This window comes from Lethenteron reissneri, chromosome 57 (genome assembly GCF_015708825.2).
Source record: "Lethenteron reissneri isolate LAM-NWPU_2019-01 chromosome 57, ASM1570882v1, whole genome shotgun sequence".
In the NCBI taxonomy this organism is placed as follows: domain Eukaryota; kingdom Metazoa; phylum Chordata; class Hyperoartia; order Petromyzontiformes; family Petromyzontidae; genus Lethenteron; species Lethenteron reissneri.
Window position 1 is genome coordinate 489,826 of NC_083835.1, and position 23,874 is coordinate 513,699.

Here is a 23,874-nt window from a genome sequence, read left to right on the forward strand (position 1 = left end):
TCCGTTGTTACATTCTATAGAATAGAAATCTCCGAAGATGCAAGCGTGGAATAAACAGAACGGGCATAAGCAGGACTCTCGGACCGGACGAGGCGAATTCATTTAAAGACCCAGTTGTGATCTCAGGCAGGGACAGAGAAAGCAGCGGATCAGCTTCATGTTTTAGTTTTACGTTTTGGTTCATTTGTTGCGCGTTTCCACCATCCGAGAAGGCACCGCCCCAGACGAAACGTCAAAATAACTCGTTTCACTTTAAGTAAATTACATAGCGATGCTGGTGCACAAGCACAACAAATCCCAACGCGTTCCGTGTCAATGACGCTGTGGCCTTCAAGGAAAATGTGACGTTTCGGGCAATGGCCCTTCTTGACTGCACATAATTCATTATATATTTGTTTTTGTTAAGGCGGAGTTAGTTATTTCACACGTCATGGCTCGTGTGAGTAGGCTGCGATACGAATCGAGCGACCCACGTTCGATTCCCACTCAAGTCGATACACGGTAGTTGTGACCCAGTCTGAAAATAATAAAACATTATCGTGCCAATCAATGATGGGGGGGGGGGGGGGGGGGCGAGCCCTTGACGATGCCATCACCACTCACTCGCCCGCAGCACCCAATTGTATGTTACACTTCTTTCGCACCGTACGTAGCCAACCGTGCTAATCAGAGGTGACGTGTCCGACCTAAGCAGACGAATCGGACGAAGGCGCTCTTTCATAGCGCATCTTCAGAGAACAGCCGTTGACAGACATTTTCGCCCATGTTATGTTTTCCTTTGCAGGCAATGTTACCGAGCCGAGTTTAATTTTGTTTGGTGCTAGCGCATCACTGCCAACGAAGCATTATCACCAAATAATTTACTCTTCCCAAGTCGGTTCTGACGTCCAATTCGCGTTTGTTCTCATCCGTGCGCTCCTCTCGCTGCCATTCCGAGCACGTATCTCTGCGCACTCTTCAGCCCGTGTTGCGTTCTCTCTGCAAGCGACCACGTTTTCAATACAATGTAGCAGCAAGTTCACATTCCATTCTTGCGCACGATGGCACGACGCTCAGGCACTAAGTGCCAATGTCGAGGTCTGCAAGCGCACACCCACACACAAAGAGCTCCTCCTCTGGAGGACGCAGACGACAGCGCTTTACTGTACGGTCATTAGTTTGGGTTGCAATGCCAAAATCGCACTGTGGCTTGTCGTTAATGTTACATGCATGGAGATTCTGGCGATAGCGCCACCTGCTACGTGCCGCCAGGTTACATTAGACACAATACCGCCACCTGGGAGGGAGGGACGCGGTTAATTCGTAGCAAGTAACACGGACGGACTGACAACTTTTATCTGGAGGCACGCTCGTCCGTTTGCTTTTCTTGATCAAATTTTGCTGCACAAACGTGCTAAACAAAATTGCCGTTCAAAAAATTTCACCGAACAAAAGAAAAATTTGTTGGAAACTGGAATACACAAAAAAGGAAATCTAGCACAATGATTTAGGCAGGCTTCATGAAAGAGGCAAGGAAGGAGCGGGGCAGAGTGTTTTAGGCAAGTGTAATTTTACTGAAATTCACAGGAAAATATTCTAATTTGCAAGAACAGACACTTTACAAATTCACCTTTCCCAGATTTAATTGCATGTATATATTTTCAGACTACAAAAAAATATTTACTCATGTACAGAAAACAAGAGGGTTGAAGCCAGACGTGCGTACAGCCGACGAGGGTGCGGGTAAGATGGATGTCACGGACGGCGTGCCAACACCAAGCAGGAACGAGCGACGCAGACGTCGGAACGGGGAGACGATGCACCAACGTTGGAACACAACAACCGGTCACAACACGCATCCTTCCCTATCACCACGATCCCCAGATGACTTTTATGCGTTTTAAAGATCACAGCCAACTTGCCCTTTCAACATCAATTGTGATGTTACATTCAAATAAAACAACGTGACGACAAGTGTTGTTCACTTCGTTTATAGCTTTATCAGTAAATGCAAGAAAAAAAAGGAATCATTATCCGTCTGGTGCACGTAGATTTCGTACAATAAAAGTCCCTCCCCTGTGTGTGTGTGTTGAGACGTTCTGCGCAGGGGGACAGAGGGGCTCTGCCGGCGGTGCCTCACGACGACTGCCACTGAGCAACCAACCACCCACGCGAAGACACGCCGTGCCGCGTGGGAGGTTTGATGGCTACTAAAATATTCTGTGCCGATTAATAACCCCGATCCATTAAAACAAGCCAGACTTACCATCAAGGATCACAAGTAGCCACCGCTACTTGTGATCCTTGTGGGTCTCGCGGAATACCGTCGCGCGGTTGTAAAGCTTGCGCGATGCCAATCAGTTCAATTGTCATAAAATCGAACTGTGTCTGATTATCGATTTCGTGACCACCGGACCGACTGACAACCCCGATGACAATGCGACAGACTTGGAGCAACGGACCCCACTACTTGTGATCCTTGTTGGTCTTGCGGTAAATCATCTCGCGGAAGCCGGCGAGAATGCGGTTCTCTCTCTTGGAGCGTTCTTCCTTGTTGAAGGAGGCGAGCGCTCGTTTCTCGTCCGCGCTGTAGATCTGGTTCTCCTTACGCAGACGCACGGCCTCCATGCGGCGATGCCTTTGGTGCAAAAACAACACAAAGACGGTTCACGCACGCGAGCCTCTAAGCGTTGTTGCGAAAGTAATTAATGATCACAATTTGTATTTGCGCCCTTCTTATAGTACAAAGGCTATCATGAAGGCACTATAATAATCAAATACTTTGTGGATTTGAATGTCACCTTTACGCAGTGGCCATGCCAATCCTCTCTGCATTGTTCCAATTTGAGTAAACGTACTGCCGCAGTAAGCACTGTCTGTACTGTTGGTGGAGGGAGGGCACAGCAAGCTTCTGGATTGGGCAGCGTTTTTAGCATTTCTTCTCTCAAGCTTTTGCCACGCACTACCGCATACTGCGGGCAGTGTAACTCGATTGGGAGGAAGTGCAGGGAGGGGCAGGGCAGTTGGCCCACAACCAGTTCAAACAAATCAATCGCCAACGTTGTTAGCCGTGGACAGTAACGAAACTCGACCTGGTCACCACTCCCCTGGCGTGTACACGCCCTGGTCACCACTCCCCTGGCGTGTACACGCCCTGGTCACCACTCCCCTGGCGTGTACACGCCCTGGTGCCACTCCCCTGGCGTGTACACGCCCTGGTGCCACTCGCCCCACCGGGCGGGTGGCACGCGGCCGGGCGCGACGGAGCACCAACCTGCTGCCACTCATGACGTATCCCTGCGACTCGAAGGAGGCGATCTCGTCGCTCGTCAGCCCGATCTCTCCTCTGCGCGGAATCCTCTTGCCGGCCTTCACAAACTCCGCCATGGCCGCACCTTCTCCTGGGAGCAGCGCGTGGCCGTAGCTGTGACGGTGGGGGAGAAGGCAGGGAGCAGTACGACGTTAGACAAAGGTTTTACATTTATGTGCATTGTGTTGAATCTGTATAGAATATTGAATGTTTGATTACAAATAAGTTTACAGCATCAAACAGTGCCATCTATTGGCAAATATGGTTCTCGTCATCCACTTTAAATCAAGTGGATACAAGACCAGAGACACCTGGAACAAACCTAAACTCGCGGAGAACTTTATTTTCACGCTTGGGACACAATGCAAGAATGTTTGCCGTCCGATGCCAACACACAATCAGAAACGCCTTCTATTGTAAAGTTCTGATAGCACCATTAAGTCAAGTGGGTAATGCAATTACAGTGACAAAAAACTTACTTCATGGGTCTGTCCCCTCCATCCATTGCAGACAAAGGAGGCAGTGGTCCAATGAAGAATTCTGCATTCTCAGAGCCTGTAACGCAAATCAAATCATGAGCGCATCTGGTCTCCGTGCCGCTCCCACAGTGCCAGGCTATCACGAAGGTGCTGTTTCACAGGCTAACTCGGTCTGCTGTACTTTCACAGGTCATGATGTCACTGTGATTTTACCCAAAAAATATGCAAGTTATGTTCAAGTTTGGCAACATTTTTTACCGTGAAGCTGGGACACATGGCCTACTCTTTTTTAAAGTAACATCACGGAATTTGTAACATCCACTGTGAAGCAGAAGATGCGTATGCAGGTTGTTACACCCGCAGGATTAACCAGAGCGGCCGACAGGACTTGAACCACGAACCTCTGCAACAGCATGTCACCGCCACCAACTCAGGTTATTGGGTTCATAGTGCAGTGCGCCAACTCCTGCGCCATGGCTCAACCCAACACCGCTCTACCCTCCACGTATAAAGCATTATTTTGTATTTCTATACACAACTTTCACCACAACATAAAACTAAAATAATTGAATCAATTAATTGAACTGCAGTGGGAGTGAATTGCAACACGCCTACAGCAGGTGACAGATCTAAATGGATTACCCACATAAACTAAATTCAGACGAGTCAGATGAGTGTTAACAATGCATGGCGAGTGTTTTGATTTGTTGTGCTAGTGCACAACAACTGCCACTTGATCACTTACGCTGCTTCTCCACCCACACTTCATTGTGCTCATCCTCCGAGGCAGATTCCGACTCCGACTCATCCGAGGAGTCACTGGAAGACACAACCTTTGACCTCTTCTTCTTTGACTTTTTCCTGAAAAATGAGCATGGGACGCTTGACAACGATTTGCTTCAAGATATCACGCATCTTCCTCTACAATTGTATTCAAACTTGTGCTATCAGCATCGTCGTGAGACCAGGCGTCCATTCGGAATGCTTTCAGAGCAATGGACCGTGGAAGAAGAAATCACAAAACTCGCTTTGAGATCACTATAAATGTCTTTTTGTTTATCCACACGATCGTGGGAATACTGCCGAGTCATGCTCTGCAAATGACAGTCAAACGGAGATTTTACATTTTCACATTTGGAATTTAACCAAATTGAACAAAATTAAATAACAATCGCTAAACGTATTTCTTTACACAACTCCCTACCCATTCATGTCCCAAATACTCAAGCAGCAGAGTACTCAACGACCTCTCAGGGAGAGGGAAAGTCCTTGCAGCAAACACCATGTGTTGTAACCCGAGCTTCTTTTAACCAAATTGCCATGGGTTTCATCCCAGGCTTCACATCACGCGCCTTACCGCCGTCCACCAGCGACTCGCGATAAATATTCAGTGAGAAATGAACACCCGAGTGCACACGTGTGAGTACATCCCAACGATGAGATACACGAAACCCAGATTGCTGGAGGTGGTGTCCCCCTGTATCAAGCCTGTGGATGTCAGCAGTCAGGGCAGTAGGGAACGCAATCTCCTGGAACTATGAATGATTCTTGCGCTATTTTAAGAAGCATATTTTCTTACTTGTGACTTTTCTTTTTCTTTTTCTCTTCGGTCTCTGGAAATAAAGGACAATAATTAAAGTTTGTTGATGCACAATAACAAGGATCTATAATGCACTTGATCACTGCTTTGCTAATGATATAAATCATAATAAACCAGTTACTTGACTTGCTCATTAAGTCGACTCTAAGCGGATGATTTTGTTAATTATAATTAACAAAATCATCAGCACTGAACTAGTGGCGAGGGTTGGATTGTTTTTAACCAAATGGTGTTCAAAGACAGAGGAAACAGTTTATCTAACATTCAACCCACGATGGTCAGTGTGCGAGTCGAGTTAATACTACCCGATGTAACAAGAACAACTATCCCCCGTAGAAGCTTAACAGACTGTTGGGGCAAGCACTGTGAGCAAGCACCTATTAAGACCAGAACGGTGCACAAGTTGACAGTGTGGCAATTACCATGCCCAGCCGCCTTTGTCTCCCAAGAGTTATCGTTTACACATCACTCCAAGTACTCCTTTGGGGCTGAGTCAGCCTAGGGGAGGCCCGGGACCAGTTCAAATACATAATTCACCACAGATGATAGCCGTGGTCTGGAATCAAACCCGGCTTACCGGGTTCTTAATGCAGTTCCGCTAACCACTATGCCACCGCTCCTCATGACACACACACACATATATAGCCACACGTACACTACGTACATACAACAGTGGTGGGAGACAGATGGGAATGGCCAGGATCCAAGCCGACAGTGCCCCCCCCGCCCCGCTGTCGCTATCTTTTGTGTTTCAGCTGCGTGGCACTTTGCCGTTGTGAGACGCATCAGCCCCTCCAGCCCATACTGATTAGAAACAATCCAATACATTTTAGATTTATAACGCATCCAAATACAAAATACAACTGCACCTGATGGCCCTGGCACAGTTGGCATGTAATGAATCATTCAACTATCTGTTTTTAGGGTGTGTGTGTTGGACCCACAGCCAGGGTCAAAAGGGATTTCCTGCTCAAATGATCATTGAGGCAGTGCTAAACTCCTATTTGCAGCACTTTGCAAGTGTTTGAAATTCCACATTCCTATGGTGGGGGCAAGGATGATCTCCATAGAACGCTGGAGAGGTGCTCGGCTGAGTAAACCACCAATCAGGATTTGAACTCGGAACATTTCAACTGCGAGTCGCGCGCTCTGTGTGCACACCTGTGCATGCTGAACTTCTCTCGCACCGTACGTAGCCAACCATGCTAACTGGAGGTGCGGGGGAAGGACAACAAACTAAACACAAAAAGCAATTGTAGAGAAATGAGTTTTCAATCGACCGCTGAGCCAACGGGCCGGGTGCAACCTAGGTAGGCGCGCACAATGCGAGAGCTGTGCGCGTATGCGTTGGGCGTTGTCTGGTTTTAAACAGAGAGCCGGGCACTGTGTAATTAGCGTGGACAAACCTTCGTGTGCAGATCCGTCGCTCTCACTCTCATCCTCGCTGCCCGCCTCCTCCTTCCTGTGCTTCTTGCTCTTCTTGGACTTCTTCTTCTTCCTCTTGCGCTTCCTCTTCCTCTTCTTCTTCTCATCTACGTGGGGGACGCATCGCGTTGTTGCTCGTCGCGATCGGTAAGCGCGTCTCGGTGGAAGCACCGATCGGAACAAAGCGAAACGACGGGCACAGGCGTAGCAACAAAAAACGTCTTTCTCCCTGGTCGGTAAAGTGTGTGGCGAGGTCACTTCCCACTCAGGGGAACTTCCCACAAAGCCAAGCAGCATTTGGACGCAAGGCCACAACCTTGCACATATAGTGCCAAAACTACACGCACTTTACATGCTAACATACAATGTGGTTGATGGAAAAAGACAACAAAATATGGTATAAATGACAATGTCAATACGAACGAGATGTGACATTCATTATTTTTTTTACTCTAGAATGAAACTGCAAGCCTGAATCATGACAACTCATTGAGTAATTAGTTTCCTCCTTTAAGATGCACACCGGTGTGACGATCAACCGCATCACAACATCAACAGGCCGATTTGTGCATCTCCTTCACAAATGTTTAATTAAAGACACAAGCCACAGGAGTGTGACTGTGGCCATTCAACGCTGTAGTCTGGGCTCCCTCAATGGCTAGTAGACCTCATAGGCAATATTAGTAATAATATTATTATTGCCCATTATTGCCATTGGCCATAGGCAATAATTGAATAAGATGCACACTAGGAGATAGTAATGGTGCAGTAACAGTTGTTGTTACCTTCTGAGCTGCTTTTCAATGGTTCCACTTCCACAGGGGAATTTTCATCAGAACTGAAAAAAAACCCCACAAAATCCATATCGATCGTCATCAACTGCATACCAAGTCCACACTCGAGTGAAAAAACCACAGCACTAACATTTCAACAGCTGAGGTCACAATATAATGCCTATTTCCCAAGTGTGTCTCTGCTCAAATGGGCAATCCTAACCAGCGACGGATTTGCTGTGAGCAACCATGAGCGCCTATGGCAGCTTTATACAACACTCTGGACATCAGAACCACCCGGTCATCTCCTGGGGACACGCAGATGTTTGATATGCTTTACTAGTCTGGACATGATTGTTCTCAATATTCTACAAAGTAAGAAATCTTAAGCACACCTTGTTGATTAGCCAACATGTTGTGTTGTATTTAAGAATCACCTATGGATTGGGTCTCCATCAGAAATAAAACAAATAAAAAAATAAAAATCTAAATTTCCATATTATCATTTCCGTATTCCATCTGTGTGGAGATTGACAGTTATCCCCCTTGCAAGCGTGACCTCTCTCTGGACACTCACATTTCCTACCACGTGTATAAAACATTAATTAAAGGAGTTGGCCAAAGATGTCAATATCGGACCCCAGAGCTTGGACAAGTGTTGGCGCTAGTTCTGGCTGCCTTCCTGCTCGTCTGTGATTCCCGTGTCTCTGAATCATTCTCTGGTCGTGAATGAATACTGCGTGCGCTATATATTTCACATCATTAAATGTGTAAACAATGTTTTCACAGTAGCCTCCTTATTATATCCGTCTCTAATTTTAACGAAATTTATCACATCTTTAATTCTCCTTCGTTCCAATTAACGGTGTCCTAAATACGCGTATGCATAAATATATTAAGGAAATAAACCTTTGAATCCTGGTAGCGAGTCAGGTAAGTGGCCATGGAGATGGCTCAGAGCAGGAATGAGAAGAGAATGAGAATGGAGAAAGAGGACTGGGCAGACAGACCCTATATAAGGAATATGACTGACTGTGAGGTAGATGTGGAGATGACCAAGGAGAGGTGTGGAGGAACATTTACAGAAAAGTAGACATCACAAGTGCGGAAAAGAATCTGGAGGAAGAAGAATGAACAGCACTTAGTGAATATGAAAATTGGTAATGGTAACATTGGGTGCACAGTCGTATGCCAATTTGTGTTGGCAGCAACTGTGACATGGCTCACTATCAGAGACCACACACTCCTGTATTGGCACCTACTCGGGAGCGGGGTGCTTTGGAGATAAGGCCCAGAGCTCATCGCACCCCCTCTCAGCAATTCTCTTGCGCTGACGAAGCCTCCTGTGAAAATAAACACGATGACGCAAATTGAGCAAAATGCGCTTACTGATTTTCAAACAACAAAAAAGAAGAGGATCAAACCTATACAATAACCGTACATTTGGCAAAATGTACATCATATTGTGTCAGGAAAAAAAATATTGTGGCAGCAGTGTGAGAGGTGTATGGTATGTGATGTCATCATGCCCTAGACAGAAAAGGCAAATATATTTAGTGTTGCCCTTCATCAAGTTCTCAACATGGTCTGATTTGTACAAGGCGAGTAACCTAATAGCAAGAAAACTTTATAAAAAACAATAATAATTGCTGTGGATAATCTCTACGAGAGTCACGAACTTATCCCAGAAGTCCTCGGCTTCTTTGCGCAGCCGCTCCTCGCGCTCCCACGCGCGATTGTCGTGGTGACGGTGGACGGCAGTTCCGTCGCGCTCCCGAGAGCGGGAACGAGAGCGGGAGCGCGAGTGAGAGCGTGAGCGGAAGAGCCAGCGCTCACGGTTGCGGTGGCTCTCCGACTGGAAGTCATCGTCGTCGTCGTGAATCCTCGACGCCTGTGAAGCGAGTCGGGTGACAAGTCAGAGGTACAGCCCCGACCTCCAAAGCTCCCGCTAGCAGAGGCCCTTCTGTCAGCAGTGTCAATACAAAGCAAATGCATAAAGCGAAAGCATCTATGCATTTAACCTTACGCTGAAAAGCATTACAAATGTACAGCTCTTTGTTTATGTATCAAAGCACTATGCATGCTCAATTCTACTTCGCTATCAAGGTATGATGAAATCTGGCACGTTCCGGGTGATTTGGTTGCTTGCGAATAGTTACAATTATACTTCACAAACCTTACCTGTGATCTGGACTTGTGGTCATCACCGCCGTAGTCTCCCTTGGAATATTTATCTCCATTACGCATGTCCCCGCCATTCAAGTCGCCATCTTTGAATGCTCCCGCACCTGGTTTGAGTTCGTTTAAAAGTTCCTGAACCTCACGTTCTAATCTTTCATCCTCAGCAATCTGCTCTTTGGAGCGAGGCTCCCGTTTATCCGAGGAGGAAGGTTGCTCCTCGAATGCGGACTGCTCACCTCGTCGACGGTGGGTCTCCTCATCCTGATCCTCATGGTCTCGCCGATCTGACTCACGTTTATCACTCTGCCCTGAGAGCTCCACTACGGACTTCAGACTTTGAGACACAGATTCATCAGCCCGCTGCTCTGGCTTCTGATCTGAAGACGCCGCTTCATCATCACCCTGTTGTTCTGCCGTCTGATCTTGGGACGCAGCTCCATCAGATCTGTGGTCTGACTTCTGATCTCGAGAGACAGCTTCATCAGATCGGTGCTCTGACTTCTGATCAGAAGACGCCGCTTCATCAGATCGGTGCTCTGACTTCCGATCTCGAGGCACTTCTTCGTCCACCCGTTGCTCCGATCCGTGGGTTGGTGATGGATTTTCCGCAGAGCCACCAACTGATTGCTCCTCCTCCTTCGCGTCCATCGGAAGGGGAATTATCCTCGCAGTGCTGACACACATCAACGCACCCACGTTGGCAAATGTGCATAGTAGACTCGCACAAAAAAACTCAGCACATTTACCAATAACACTGCTGTAAAATAACAATATAAATAATATACACTTCGGGCAATGGTCCTTGTTATCAGAATAATTTCTGATCTCAATGAGATCATACCGTATATTTTATATTAAGGCAGTGTTGAAGAATGCGTTGTTTTTTGTAATTACAGTAATACCTCGATATGCGAATATATGATATGCATCTCGGATTAGCGCTGTTGGCTGCATACAGTGCGAAAGAAGTTCAACGTACATATGAAGTTTCAGTGACTTTGGATTTATTAACATTATTTTTAATGGTAATAGAAAAGCACTGAAAACACGAACTAGATAATACATTTCATAATCAACGATTTTTGGGTTTAGATCGCGTTTATTTATAAATGTGTCGTAACCCTCCACCACCCGACACGGCCAATCAGTAAAAATGTGTCACGTTGACAAAGACAAATAGTTCACTGCTTTAGCCCACCGGTGTGTTGAAGCAACAACATTTACAATTTGAGTACGACGTTTCGCTGGTAATTGCAACCAGCATCATCGGGCAATTCGCCAGAATGGTGAGGCTCTCCTGTGTCTCCCGTTCTTATATAGAGCAGCAGCAGGGTGACGTCATCATTAACTCGTTAACTCATCAGGTGCAAAGATTCAAGGGGGGAGTGATTGTAATTATATACTAGATTAGTAATCAGGCTATTGTTACGATGCGAGTTGTAGATTAGTAATCATTTGGAATGTGTTTTTATTGTGATTATGCTACATTAGTAATCAGTTAGTGGTTGTTTCCCTTATAAGTAATTGTAATGTATCTTATTTAATAATACGCTTCCAGGCCGCACTAAGCCTGTAGCTGTCTGAGCGATTAAAGTTATTTCTGTTTCTCTCAATTTCAATCGATTCTCTAATTAGTCTTTGCCAGTAGTAACGATCTGCAGTACAACATAAATAAGAATGCAATTAAGTATCTTAAATGTTTATTTTATTCGTAAGTTTTTAATGTTAATACTGTACAGTATAGACTATATTATTTTCAATATGAATTTTGTTTACAATGTGAACGGTAAGCTATTACGTGTTAATAGTATGCCATAGCAAGTTACGAAGGCTCAGAACGCATTCTCAAAGTACTGATATAAGTTATCAATATACTAAGTTTCAATATACGAAGACGCTCCAGCACCGTATCTACTTCATATATCGAGGTATTATCCCGTAAGCACCACTGCCAACGCAGTATCAAACTTGTAGTTGTATTAGCAGCGTTTACACATCAGTTCTCTCATTACTGTTGAGTTGTTACTTTTGCGGTTTATATTCCGTGCGAAAGAATTATCCTACAATATTGCGACAGTGCTTAGACTCTGCGTTATTTAAAGTCCTTTACAGGATTATAAATACTGTACATGAGTCTAATGTCCCCGTGGCTTTATTCTGAAAATCAGATTGAATGTGATACTGATGTTCTAACACAGGCGTGTGTTCGGAGGTTAAACACGTGTATTGGAATTAGCGGGAGGTATGTACAGTATTGGCTTTGATTTGTCGTTGTATCCGTAATTGTATCGAGTATTTTAGTGAGGTGTCCCACACAGACTATTGGCACGGTTGGCTATGTACGGTGCGAAAGAAGTTCAACATACACATGCATCTACTAATGGATAACCCTGCGTTTCGTCATTTTGTAATGCAGTGCTAATGAGGGCCTCCCATGCCGTGTTAGTCATGGGGGTTGTTTGACCATACTTCACCACGCTGGTCATTGCGTGTTGGTCAGTGTGGTGGGGGCAAGGCCGGTTCAGATATCAATCGCCACTGATGTTAGCCGTGGCTCCAACTCGGATCGCTGGGTTCGTAGCGCAGCGCCCCAAGCACTGCGCCACCGCTCCCCCCCGCACATTTTAGTGTGCACACACGCACACTCCTGCACGACAGATATTATTGCTCATCTAAAACACGTACCATCATACACGTAATCACTATAACGCTCACGCCAATTAATAATTGATTACTAAACGCATTTTGCTTCAACTTCCACACGAAGCCTAGAGAGTAGGCCCAGGATGTGCTCAGGGTGGTGCGCGACACCGCTCGTGACAACGCACAGGAAACGCGCTTGCCGTGTGTGCGCGCATCACGACGTCGCAAACTAACCGAGGAGCTTATTGCGAGCCGAGCGGAGGGTCCAGAACGTTCGCGGTGCGTGGAAGAAGACGAGTCGAGGCGCGGGCTGCGAACGCGGCCGACTCAACGCTGCCTCCACTCGCCCCGCGACTCGAGCTGAGCTCAGGGACCGCGGCGATTTCACCGTCACCCCGTCTCTGATTGGCCAGCGTCACCCCGTCTCTGATTGGCCAGGGGTCGGCAACCAAAATAACAATGAGAGGCATTTTTTTCTCGAATTCGTTCAAGCCCTCGATATGTCACGAGTGGCAGTGCACTTCGTGGTGAACGTGAGGCGATGGTCCTTGATAAAGAACGTCACGGAGCACTCCGTAAAGAGCCGCGTGCGGCTGCTGCGCCTCAGGTTCCCGACCCCTGCAGGCGTTGCACCTGCTCGTCAAATAGAGGCCCGTGACACCGCGTGTCCGCCAAGGTGCCCCTTTAAAGAGGACACGTGGTGGTGGTGGTGACACGTGCTCATCCAGACGCATTCTCGACAAGGCTGACGACTTACGATAAAACAAACCAATAAAAGGTTGAAACTGGCGTTGAGTTTGCTTGCTGAAACAAAAAAAAATTGAAATAAATATTTTTACTAAAGTGAAACATTTTCCAGTTGTGATTTTCACACCTGATGATGATTGCTTGTGTTGCAATCGAAACGTCGTGATTTAATTTAGATACTTCAATTTAGTTATTTCTTATTTTGATTTCCACCTACGTGACTTTACCGAAAGAACAAAAGAGTATGGATCCTTGCAGTCACGAAAACTTCAAATCGAGAATGGGAATCAGCTTGGAGGAAGAGGAAATGTTCTAATCTGCTGAACGCAGCATGGAAATCTCAAGATAACATATCACGCATCGTAATTTATATTTGAGTCAGATCGTGCAAGTAAAATGTGTCGTACACCCTCCTCCACCCGATGAAGCCATTTGATGAAGTTATCAAGTGAACAAACGTACACGTGTAGTTGCCTCAGTGTAGGAGAGATATCCACATTTGGCAATTGGATACAATCCAATAGATGAATATAAACATCGTTTTATATGGAGCAGGGGCCGGCCACCAAAATAACAATTGGAGCCATTTTTTTAGACTTCGGTAAACAAAAACTCACTGGGAGGAGGCTGCGCTTTAAAACCGTGCGAACAAATGCACATTCAAGCACAAAACACATTCGCAGAGTACACAAAAGGTGCAAGGGCCAACATGTTTATATTAAATTGTTGCAAAATATTTATTACAAATGTTTTTCGTTTTGTGTTAACAACATACTTTAAAACTCCGGACTCATTATAAAAGGTGACATATAGAACATGTGTGACTATGGACAATGTGATATCATGCAAGCTAAAAATGCTTAAAAGGTTAAACTTTAAATTTACCTTAAAGCATCTCTCATATGACATAGTAAGTTAAATTTTTATTTTACACTTTTGTCTGAAGTTAAATTTAACAGCGATCTAGGAATATTCCACAAATAACACTAAACACGTAAAATTATGTTTGATTACAAAGACTTCTTTACTCAAGGGAAAACACTGAAAATTAACATGCTATGATAGCGTATGTGTATCTTACAATTCTACCGAGCACGTTTCACTGAATAGATGATGGGCATGTAAAGTCGTGGCTATTTTTTTATCCAGTATAAGCAATTTAGTTAAGTTTACCATATTTTTTTACCATATAGATTATGGATGAAAGTTAAATGGAAACATTTGCAGAGATTGAAGTGTCCACAGCTTTTCTGATTTGCTACGAAGGGTTTCACACCTCTGATTAGCACGGTTGGCTACGTACGTTGCGAAAGAAATTCAACATAGGTACATAATGTACCATCTACGACTTTCAGCATGGTCATTCGCCACTATGGTAGAGGGAAATTATGGAGGGGGAAGACCTAAATACGGGTGAAAGGCGTGAGTGGTGAGGGGGCATTGGAGATAAGGGCGAGGGTCTTAGGCAGCCATACAGCAGCGCACACGCGGCAGGGTCAGAGGGCCATTGTCAACAAGCCATGGACCTATTGGCCTCCACAGGCTGGAAAGAGATGATGTGGCTTTGAGTGGCAGGTGCTCCCCAGATGGTGATCGAGATATGAGATTGAGTTGATTCCGAGTGAAGTGTACGTTCCCGCGGGATCATCCTGGGTCGCGTCATGCACGCAACAGTGGAACAGCGTGGCCGAGGGCCTCACGTACAGCCTGCAGATAGTGCTGCGTGAATTCCTCTTGTTGATAAATGCTCTTATCCATGGCCCGACCCTCCTTCCTTTACCACAGTTCCGTTTTAAACTTGTCGATGATTATCAAATATACAAGCAAATTCGAATAAAATGTAAAAAAAACGAATAAGTCGGGAGTCCACATTTACCAGAACGTCTACATCAATGTACAAGTTATGCAAATTTAGCTTAAGCTTCTTCTTCTTCTTGGGTAGCACTTGGAAGCAAATCTCTCTTACAGTCCAGGCATCACATATGCAATGTTGTCCAGGGTATTGGCCTTTGAACACACACACACACACACGAAGTCAAAAACATATATTAAATGTAAAGTTGTACTATTGTAGCATGTGCTATAGAGCTGGGCTGTCCGAAAATTCTCAAAATATTATTTCAATCATTCAGCGAATCGGATATCAACACAATATTTGGGAAACAAAAGATTAATCTCCGTTCCCACGTGTGCCGCAGGACTGGAGGTGCACACCCAAAAGCTGGACGCTGGGACACTTGAAGAGCAGACCTTCAGGGTCAGGTGGTGATTTAACGATAACTAAAGAATTTCGCTTGAAACTACATCAAGCATCTTCAGGACAAGAGACCCAAGGAATGCACAATATAGTCCAGCAAGTCAGGACGTGCTGAGCCATCAATGCTGCCACTCACCAACACAAGCCTGGAGCAGCCGTTGATCTCGTCCACCTGAGCGGTGAGGCAGGCGAGGGGGCCCAGTGCGCACAGCAGCGAGTCCAGCATCACAGACAGGCCGCCCGACACGGCCACCATGCCCTGCAACCGAGCCGAGCGAACAACGTTAGCGGGCCGAACAAATGCATTTGTGGCTCCTCTCGGGTCGGCTCGTGGAAGGTATAATTGTCAATTAGGGATATGTACCATCCAGCACCTGACAGAGGCAAACAAATCATGTCGGCACGTGGGAAAAATGTACCAATCGATTGTTTTTTAGCCAATCACTGACGGCTCTAGCCAAGGGGAATGCTGCAGCGCGAGCACCTCGGTTTCTTGTAGGCGGTGTCCAATGAGACTGAGAGACTCCCCCAGCAGCTGCAGGTGAGCGGCCACGTCCACGGCCTCCATGTCTAGCGCCCGCGGCTTGGGGGAGCCCGACATCCCCTTCTTGTGCGAGCCCCCCGACGCTGCGGGAGCGCACGGACGGCAGGTGTCATCATCGCCGTCGTCATCATCCTCAACAGCATCATCGTTATCAGCGGCAGCATCATCAGCAGCAGCAGGATCATTATCACGAGCAGCACCAGGTGGAACATCATCATCGCATTCGTCATGAAACTCAAGTAGTCTTGCCCCGGCACAGTGTCTCACGCTTCTGTCCTCTGGCGAGCAGCAGTGGTCTTAGTAGCCATCGTGACGCTTGATGATGTTCGTCCACTCGGTGAATACCGAGCGTAAATAACAACTACTGCATTTACAGAATGAACAATAAAAACGCAGGTTTTTTTCCTTCTGTAGCCAGTACTATGACCAACATTTGTTTTGGGGTTAGGCCGTGTTGCAGTCGGTATGTCAGAATGAACCCTGCAGCTGGTCAACACCTTTAGGTCGGGGCAGGTCTGGCTCCAAGAGGTCGCCGCCCTTCCTCCGCACCGTCGTGGCCTCGGCCTTGTTCTGCTTGTGCTGCAAGTACTGCTGCTTCTGTTTCCAGACCTAGTCAGACCAGAGCACACGCCAGCGAACATCAGCAACAATAAACACAAACAAAATGGTGCCCCCCTAGCCAGAGCAGATTTGGGGCAAGTGCTGTTAGCGGGCGCCTATAGAGGCCGGCATGGCACACAAAGGGGGTGGGGGGGTGGCCAGCACCACTTCTGGCTGCCTTTATATCCCCAGTGATGTTTACACGTTAAAACCAGGAACTCATTTAAAGCAGAGTCGACCTAGGGGAGGCCCAGGACTGGTTTAGATATTCGTTCCTGGTGTCTTTAAGAGGTTTCATCGATGAACTGTATGTAAATAAAAAAATTAATGAAGTAAGTATGCAATCTTGATTTGAAGCTTTCGTGACTGCAGGAATCCATACTCTTTGGTTCTTTCGGTAAAGTCACGTAGGTAGAATATAAAATAAAATTTAATTTAAAATTAATGAAGAACCAAAGTCTAGAACCAAAGAGTAAGTAAGTATGCAGTATATATAAATTTGGCTTTTTTCCCCGACAACACAATGCAACACGATATGGATTTAGTGACCACATCTGAAAGAGGCAGCGAGCCAGGGGCAGAGGAGAAGAGGTAGACCTTCAGCCTGGATTTGAGGAGTGGCAGGGAGCCGACAGCACGGGTGGCTGGGGGAAGGGAGTTCCAGACGGTGGGGGCAGCAGGGCAGAATGAGCGAGCTGGCTCAGCTGACTCGCTCCTTACCAGCTTCTCCTTCTCCGGTAGACGCTTCCACACATCGCCCAATTTTTTACTTATTTCTCCAAAATCTGCAACGAATAAAGTATACGCGCCATTTGCAAAATGCTTTATCATCGACAATAACACAATTCCAGTCTCCCCTAGATTGTACACATGTAACTTTCATAAACAGTAGAAATGGTTGTTACTATTAATGGTTTAGTTTTAGATAGTGGGGTCGTTCATGCAGATTTTAACTCTCACAACTGCCGAGATACAGACAAGCTGAACGGCAGCAGCCAGGTGGTGAGCCGGCACTACCAACAATTGTCCAAGCTCTGCAGTCCTCTATACATGAGGATGTATATATTAATCTGTATTTATAGAGCGCCTTTCACATCACGAGGTTTAAGGCTCTTTGCACAAGTGAAGTTGAAACGTTGACAACAAATGTAGAAAAATAATAAAATGCATTTAGAAAAGAAACGCAAATGAAATTATAAAACAATCCTAAGATGCCAGAATGATCTAGATTTGAAGTTTTCGTGACTGCAGGAATCCATACTCTTTGGTTATTTCGGTAAAGTCACGTAGGTAGAAAATAAATTAAATCACGGGCACTTATGTCGCGCCCGAAACGTCGTGATTTAATTTATTTTTTACCTACGTGACTTTACCGAAAGAACCAAAGAGTATGCCAGAATGAATTACGAATTGAACGCTTCTGAGGACAAGCGAGTGTTGGAAAGTGTTACAGAGAAATGTTGAAGACTCACCCATGCCGGGGCTCTCCGCGATGATGACGTGTCGATACTCCTTACTCCACAGGTGATACGCAGTGACAGCTTTCTTCTTCTGACCACATGGCACAAACATTTGCAGTGTGAGACTCGGGCTTTATTATTTCAGGTGGTGAGGCCCCATCGAGCCAAGCAGCTCTATTATGAGGATGAGTACAGCCCAAGACCGTCGGCAGTAGCCTCAGTCACATGACATCGTAGGGTAAAGGGAATGTGCACACTATAAAAAGCAAAGAAAACATTGTCCACGAAACCTATGCCAAAACCCAACCCTGCAATTACTTTCCCATTTAACATGTAGGCTGGCGGAAGAGCCTCTAATAGGAGGAGTTTTAAAGAGCAACCTCCAGAGGGGATTTTGGCCTACTCTGCCACGCTGGCCATAAGTCTTGGCCCACACATGACAACCTGCGAATAACCCATTTATACTGCTGCTGGGTGGACAGAAGTGGTGTCGTGGGATTGAAGAAAGCTTGGGAGTCAGGGCTACGTTAGTAGGTTTTTAGCACAGTTTTGGTGGTGCATACGTATATATACACACACATTAACACACATACACAAGACGTATGACCAAATCACATGGAATGCACCATTCTCCTGCCAGATCTCAGAAGCTAAGCAGAGTTGAGGCTGGAAAGTGCTTAAATGGGCGATCTTTGTTTACCACAGGTGTTACAGGCTGAGGGAGCTACATAATGGGCATAAGAAGGCAGTGCACCAAATTTAATTATTGTACTGTACTCCTACGCTCCCACGTTTATGCTTCCCGCGTTAACCAACCCACACAGACTAGCGTGCTTTAGTATGGCCAAATTACCCCCATGACACACACAATGTGGGGGAGGCCTTGATCCAGCAGTGGATTAACAAACGGGCCAAATGTATACATGTATATATGCACAGCAAACATATCATCTAAGTAGTGAATCGCAGAGCCCGAATTGTAACTTCCCACATTCGTAATTAACACTGCCGCCTTGTGACAGGAGAATATACAATGGCGCTGACATCGCATGCAATGGCCCTTATAGGCTATTATAAAAAGGCACTAATGATGAACGGGGTATACTTTATTTATTATTTCTGCTTGTAAAAGTACCGCCACCCTAACTTTTTCAATACGAATCTTCGAGTCGTTCATTAATTTATTCTCGGCAGACAAAACCCACCGAGGACAAACCACCACGGTGGCGCCGTGAGCACACGTTTCCACTTCATATTTCAATCCGGCGGCAAATTAAAAAATACACGCGCACACCACAGGCTCCATTAGTGACCTCTGCGGCACAAAGGCTGGTGCATAAAAAGCTTAGCGATTTTTTCTCACCTTTAAAAAAAAAAGCAATTTTCTGGGATATAATAAAATAATCATGCCGTGGTCGATGCGCGCACGCACGCGCACACAGACAAAAACGCTAAAAATACCCCGGCACCTTTTCAGGCTTTTCATCCTTCTCCTTGTCCGCCTCCCTTTTCTTCCTCTTGTCGGCCTTGCCGTCACTGTGGAGGATGGGAGGGGGCGGCTGCGGGATCGCATAGGGGCTGCCGATGCCCGGCACTCCGCTCATTTTGCCGCCAAACACCCCGACTCCTTCTGCTCCTCCCCCGTCGCCCAGCATCCCGCGGAGCGGCAGGGACGCCGCGGCCGCCGGCGACACCATTGCCACAACCGCCGCCGCCGCCCCCTGGCACTCGGGAAGCACCCCCGCGGCGTGCTTCCTGTGCTTCTTGTGCTTCTTCTGCTTGCCCTTGTCCTTCTTCTTCTTGCTCTTCTTCACCTTCTTCTTCTTGCGCACCTCGGGGCGGTAGTAGGTGCTCAGGAAGTCGCCCGTGATGAGGCCCTCCTCCTCCGACGTGCCCGTCACTTCGCCCGCCTCCAGGCCCGACAGCTCGAAGTCCGACAGGCTCTCGGCAGGCCCGTCCACCCCGAGGCCGACCACCGCCACCGCCGCCGACGCCGCCACTCCCCCTCCGCCCACGCCGACGACGCTGGCGCCCAGCATGCCAGGGTCGCCAACGCCGTCAGAGTCATCCGAGTCCGAGTCGCCGCTCTCGCTCATGTGGACCCTGGGGAGAAAAACTTTTATTTGTAAAACGTTTTTTCTCCCAAAATGTTATCTCGATTGTGCCTATGACCAATTGCCCAGAATTCACCTGATTCATCAACCAGGCTTAAAACAGCGTTGAGCCTGGCTACTTGGATGATGGGAGACTGCCTGGGAATACCAGGGTTCTAGGCTCGTGCTGCGAGTTGGACAGGAGATGGCAGGAGAGCAATGGATTCTTAATTCCATAAACCGAGTGATGAGGTGATCAGGTGGCTCAAAGGGCAGAGCATCGAGCCAGCACCACTGAGATCCTGGAGCATGGGCTGCGAGTTTAATCGGCACGTGGCAGCAGAGTAACGGACTCTCTGGTCTACATTGCCGGGCGAGCCGACGCACGCGGTGACACGTGACGGTGATGTGCCCGCTCACCTGCTGTCCGAGTACACCGAAGTCTCTGAGCTTTCGCTGACGCGCGCCAGTATGGCCGCGCTGCCCTTGCGCATCCTCACATAGTCTTCCTCCCCGATCTCGCCAGGCTCGAACCGGCTGGGAGGACGCCGCATCGTCGCCTTCTTGGCCGGCACCATCATCCCGTACGAGACCATGGAGCCCTCCTCCTCCGTGGAGGACTTGTCCTTGGGGGAGAGGATGAGCTTGAGCTTCAGCCCGTCTCCATCGCGAGACGAGATGCCTTCCGAAGACTACAAAGACAAAGATCCCCCCCCTATAGCCTCGACAGACCGTTAGCGAGCACCTATAAGTACTGTTAGAGAGCACTTATGAAGTCCGGTACGGCACACTGATGGGGAGGGTGGCCAGCATCACGACCATCCGCCCTTGTCTCCCCAATGGTGATGATTATGCATCAAATCAGGTACTCATTTGAGGCTGAGTCGATCTAGGGAAGGCCCACAACCGATTCAGATAATTGTCACTGGTGTTTGCCGTGAGCGGGAATCGAATTCTGGTCACCAAGTTCGTAATGCAGCGTGCTAACCACGACACTACCGTTCTTTACTCCGAAGATTGAAAACACGCACACACAGAACATGCAGGGTCACTCTAATCTAACGTAGTTCAGATTCTTTCAGAAGGCTAAGAAAGTGCATACATGCAATAACTAACGTTCAGTGCGAGCCACTCCACATCATAGCCAACACAATCCAGGCACATCATGTCAAGTAGGCGTGCGAAAATTTGGGTTATTAATGGGCATCGATTTATGATGGAGAAAAGGCTCCAAGATGCTCGGGGAAGAGGAAGACCGGATGTGAATGGAAGTCAAACTTCAAATACTGGACAGAATGCAAACCGCCTCAATTTAAAGACACAGCGACAGACAGATGTGTGTAGAGACACGACTGCGGTGGAGGAAATGGCCGAGAAGAAGAGGATTACCCGATGCCTCTTTTTCGAGGTCTTCCATGCCTCTGCAAAGGTCTCCTCTTCTTCCCGCAGGAAATCTTTGTAGGATCGTTTCTTTTCTCGTTGGCTTCGACCAGAAGTCCGCCCCAACTCCTCCACACCGCTCTCCCCAGCGCTCGAGTCTGTAAGATGGGAAACATGGTGCAACGTGTTATAATCGTAAACGCAATTAGAACAAGCACATATCACACGGATTGGACGCGTTGTCTGATCGAGAACTCAGAGGAATGTCCTTTACAATGTAAGTCATAATCAGGCGTCGGTTAATCAGCCGTGGGTTAATCAGCCGTGTTGGATGAAGGCCTCCGCAAGCCACCGCCACCACCTCTCACGATCCCCCTATGATGACCTGCAAGGTGGTTATCACTCCATCTCCTCGATAGACTCTTTCTGATACATTCCATTCCTTGGCGGCCACTGTTATTCTTCTTGGCCATTGACCATCGTCCCTCCTAGCCATTCGTGTCTGCCCAAGAACGCTTTATTTTATTCACAGTTTGAATGGTGTCATTGGCGTGAGTTTGTTCTCCGATCCATGTTAAATAAACGTGTTTTCCAGGAATAACGCGAGTGGATATACCGTGCCCTACATGCTGTGCATAACAGATTTTGTTTACTTGAGATGACCAGGTGGCTGAGGTCAGCATCGCTGAGCTTGGCAACAGCTGAGACCCTGGGGGGTTCGAATCGAGGTTCCAACCACCTGGCGATGAAGCCGGGGCTCTCGGGGTGCCGAGTGGATGGTCACTGAACTTGGTTCGAAACTTTGCCTCAATTCCACCCACGTCCACTTCACGGCGCCCGAGCCAACGAGACGTTTGGTGAAGCAGCCCTCACGTCCCGGGCGGCGTGGGGAGGAGGCGGCCTTCATCAAACAAGAGGCTTTAAAACAGGTTGGTGATTATTATTATCAATGACAGTGTTGATGGCTACGGCCTATTCATGCTCAGTCGCAATAGCTTTCCAGAATTATAACTAAGACATCAATTATCATGTTTACAGACAGTCATCTTAATAGACATTAAAACTATACAAATTACACGTTGATGGACTCTCTCGTTATAAATCATCGCGTTGAGAGGAATCCCGCCTTATTATCGAACTGCAATTGATAAAGGTGCAGGCCTGCAATGTCTCCATCACGCCACTGCTGACGGGAGGGCCTCCACCACGGAGTGTCTGGCCTACTCTTCCACGGCGACAAAGACGTCTTGGGAAGAGGCGAGAGATGAGGAGGGGGAATGCCACACTTGACCTCACCATCGCACGCGACCTACCGATTCTAGCGAAGCCATCCCAAGTTGCTGGGTGGGATTCAACAAACTCGGACCGCTGTTTCAGCTGCCGCGTCCGCGCCGTGGAGGAGAAGAGTTCCCGAGAAGCATCTCGACACAAAGCTTCGAATCTAATCTTGATTTAGTTCAAATCTCGTTGATTAACAATCGATTATTTTATGAGCACAACAAGATTAGCATACCTCTTTAGAAATTCTAGCGTGGATAGGCATAGCGCCGTGTAAAGTCTAGTGTGGATAAGCGCGCGCTTTGTATACCATACCACTGATGGACATACCGTCCCGCTTTCTGCCGCCCTCGAACGCCATGCCTCTCCCGACCCCTCCTGCTGGACCCCTGTCACTCCGCAGACTCCCGTCGCAACCCCCTTGGACCCCCTCGGACCCCCGTGGACCCCCGTGGACCCTCCTGGATCCCGCGTCCGCGCGGAGACGGGGGTAGGCGCCGCGGAGGAGAGCGCAGCCTCGGCCCGGCCTCAGGGTCCGCGACCATTTGACGCTCTGCTCGCCACGCGTTGTCCGCCCAGTGGAGGACGGCCCAGTGGGAGTGGCGGAGAATTTATGAACCGGTCCTGGGCATCCCCTAGGTCTACTCAGCCTTAAAAAAACTAGTACTTGGTGTAAACATGCTTTTAATTTTGATTTGTTTTCTATCTACGTGACTTTACCGAAAGAACCAAGAATATTAATTCCTGCAGTCACGAAAGTCTAAATTGTTTGTGTTTTCTCGCTTGTGATGGGACTTGTAGGATGAACTTTGAGATGTATAAGGGGCACGGGGTGACCAATACGGTCTGAATCGGTCTGCGATTAGGTCGGGCACTGATAAGGGGTTCACAGGTTTGGATACTCTAACATTGTTCATCTAAATTTCGTAAAAGGGTAATAATAAAATAGAACAATACAATTCTCACGATGTTTCGATTGCAACACAAGCAATCATCATCAGGTGTGAAAACCACAGCAAGAAAATTAGAAAAAATTAGAAAAAAATGTCTTGCTGTTTTAATAGTAAATTTTTATTATTTTATTATTTCCCTTCTACGTGACTTTACCGAAAGAACCAAGAATAT

At 47.2% G+C, this 23,874-nt stretch overlaps 2 protein-coding genes and 1 non-coding gene across 7 annotated transcripts; all 3 read right to left on the reverse strand.

Moving 5' to 3' along the window:
- Positions 1-2,370: 2,370 nt before the first annotated feature.
- LOC133357186 (NF-kappa-B-activating protein-like) lies at positions 2,371-12,773 on the reverse strand. Its single transcript, XM_061575010.1, has 11 exons — positions 12,625-12,773; positions 9,748-10,420; positions 9,246-9,457; positions 8,829-8,909; positions 7,579-7,631; positions 6,775-6,900; positions 5,348-5,381; positions 4,514-4,629; positions 3,769-3,844; positions 3,254-3,403; positions 2,371-2,617 (listed from the first exon to the last, which is right to left on the reverse strand). The coding sequence occupies exons 2-11, from the start codon at positions 10,393-10,395 to the stop codon at positions 2,446-2,448; spliced, it is 1,668 nt and encodes a 555-aa protein (XP_061430994.1). The 5' UTR covers positions 10,396-10,420; positions 12,625-12,773; the 3' UTR covers positions 2,371-2,445.
- LOC133357352 (U6 spliceosomal RNA) lies at positions 2,746-2,852 on the reverse strand. Its single transcript, XR_009756963.1, has one exon. It is a non-coding gene; the product is annotated as a U6 spliceosomal RNA (small nuclear RNA).
- Positions 12,774-13,845: 1,072 nt separating the features above from the next.
- HMGXB4 (HMG-box containing 4) lies at positions 13,846-23,276 on the reverse strand. Of its 5 annotated transcripts, none has more exons than XM_061575094.1 (10): positions 23,080-23,276; positions 21,481-21,629; positions 20,512-20,717; positions 19,468-20,101; positions 18,011-18,089; positions 17,259-17,323; positions 16,436-16,547; positions 15,879-16,021; positions 15,531-15,653; positions 13,846-15,144 (listed from the first exon to the last, which is right to left on the reverse strand). In XM_061575094.1, exons 1-10 carry the CDS (start codon positions 23,108-23,110, stop codon positions 15,100-15,102), a joined length of 1,587 nt encoding a protein of 528 aa, XP_061431078.1. In that variant the 5' UTR covers positions 23,111-23,276; the 3' UTR covers positions 13,846-15,099. The 5 variants fall into 5 exon arrangements, with proteins under 5 accessions (XP_061431078.1, XP_061431076.1, XP_061431077.1 ...); XM_061575092.1 differs by having other exon boundaries at positions 20,512-20,783; XM_061575093.1 differs by having other exon boundaries at positions 23,065-23,276.
- Positions 23,277-23,874: the final 598 nt, after the last annotated feature.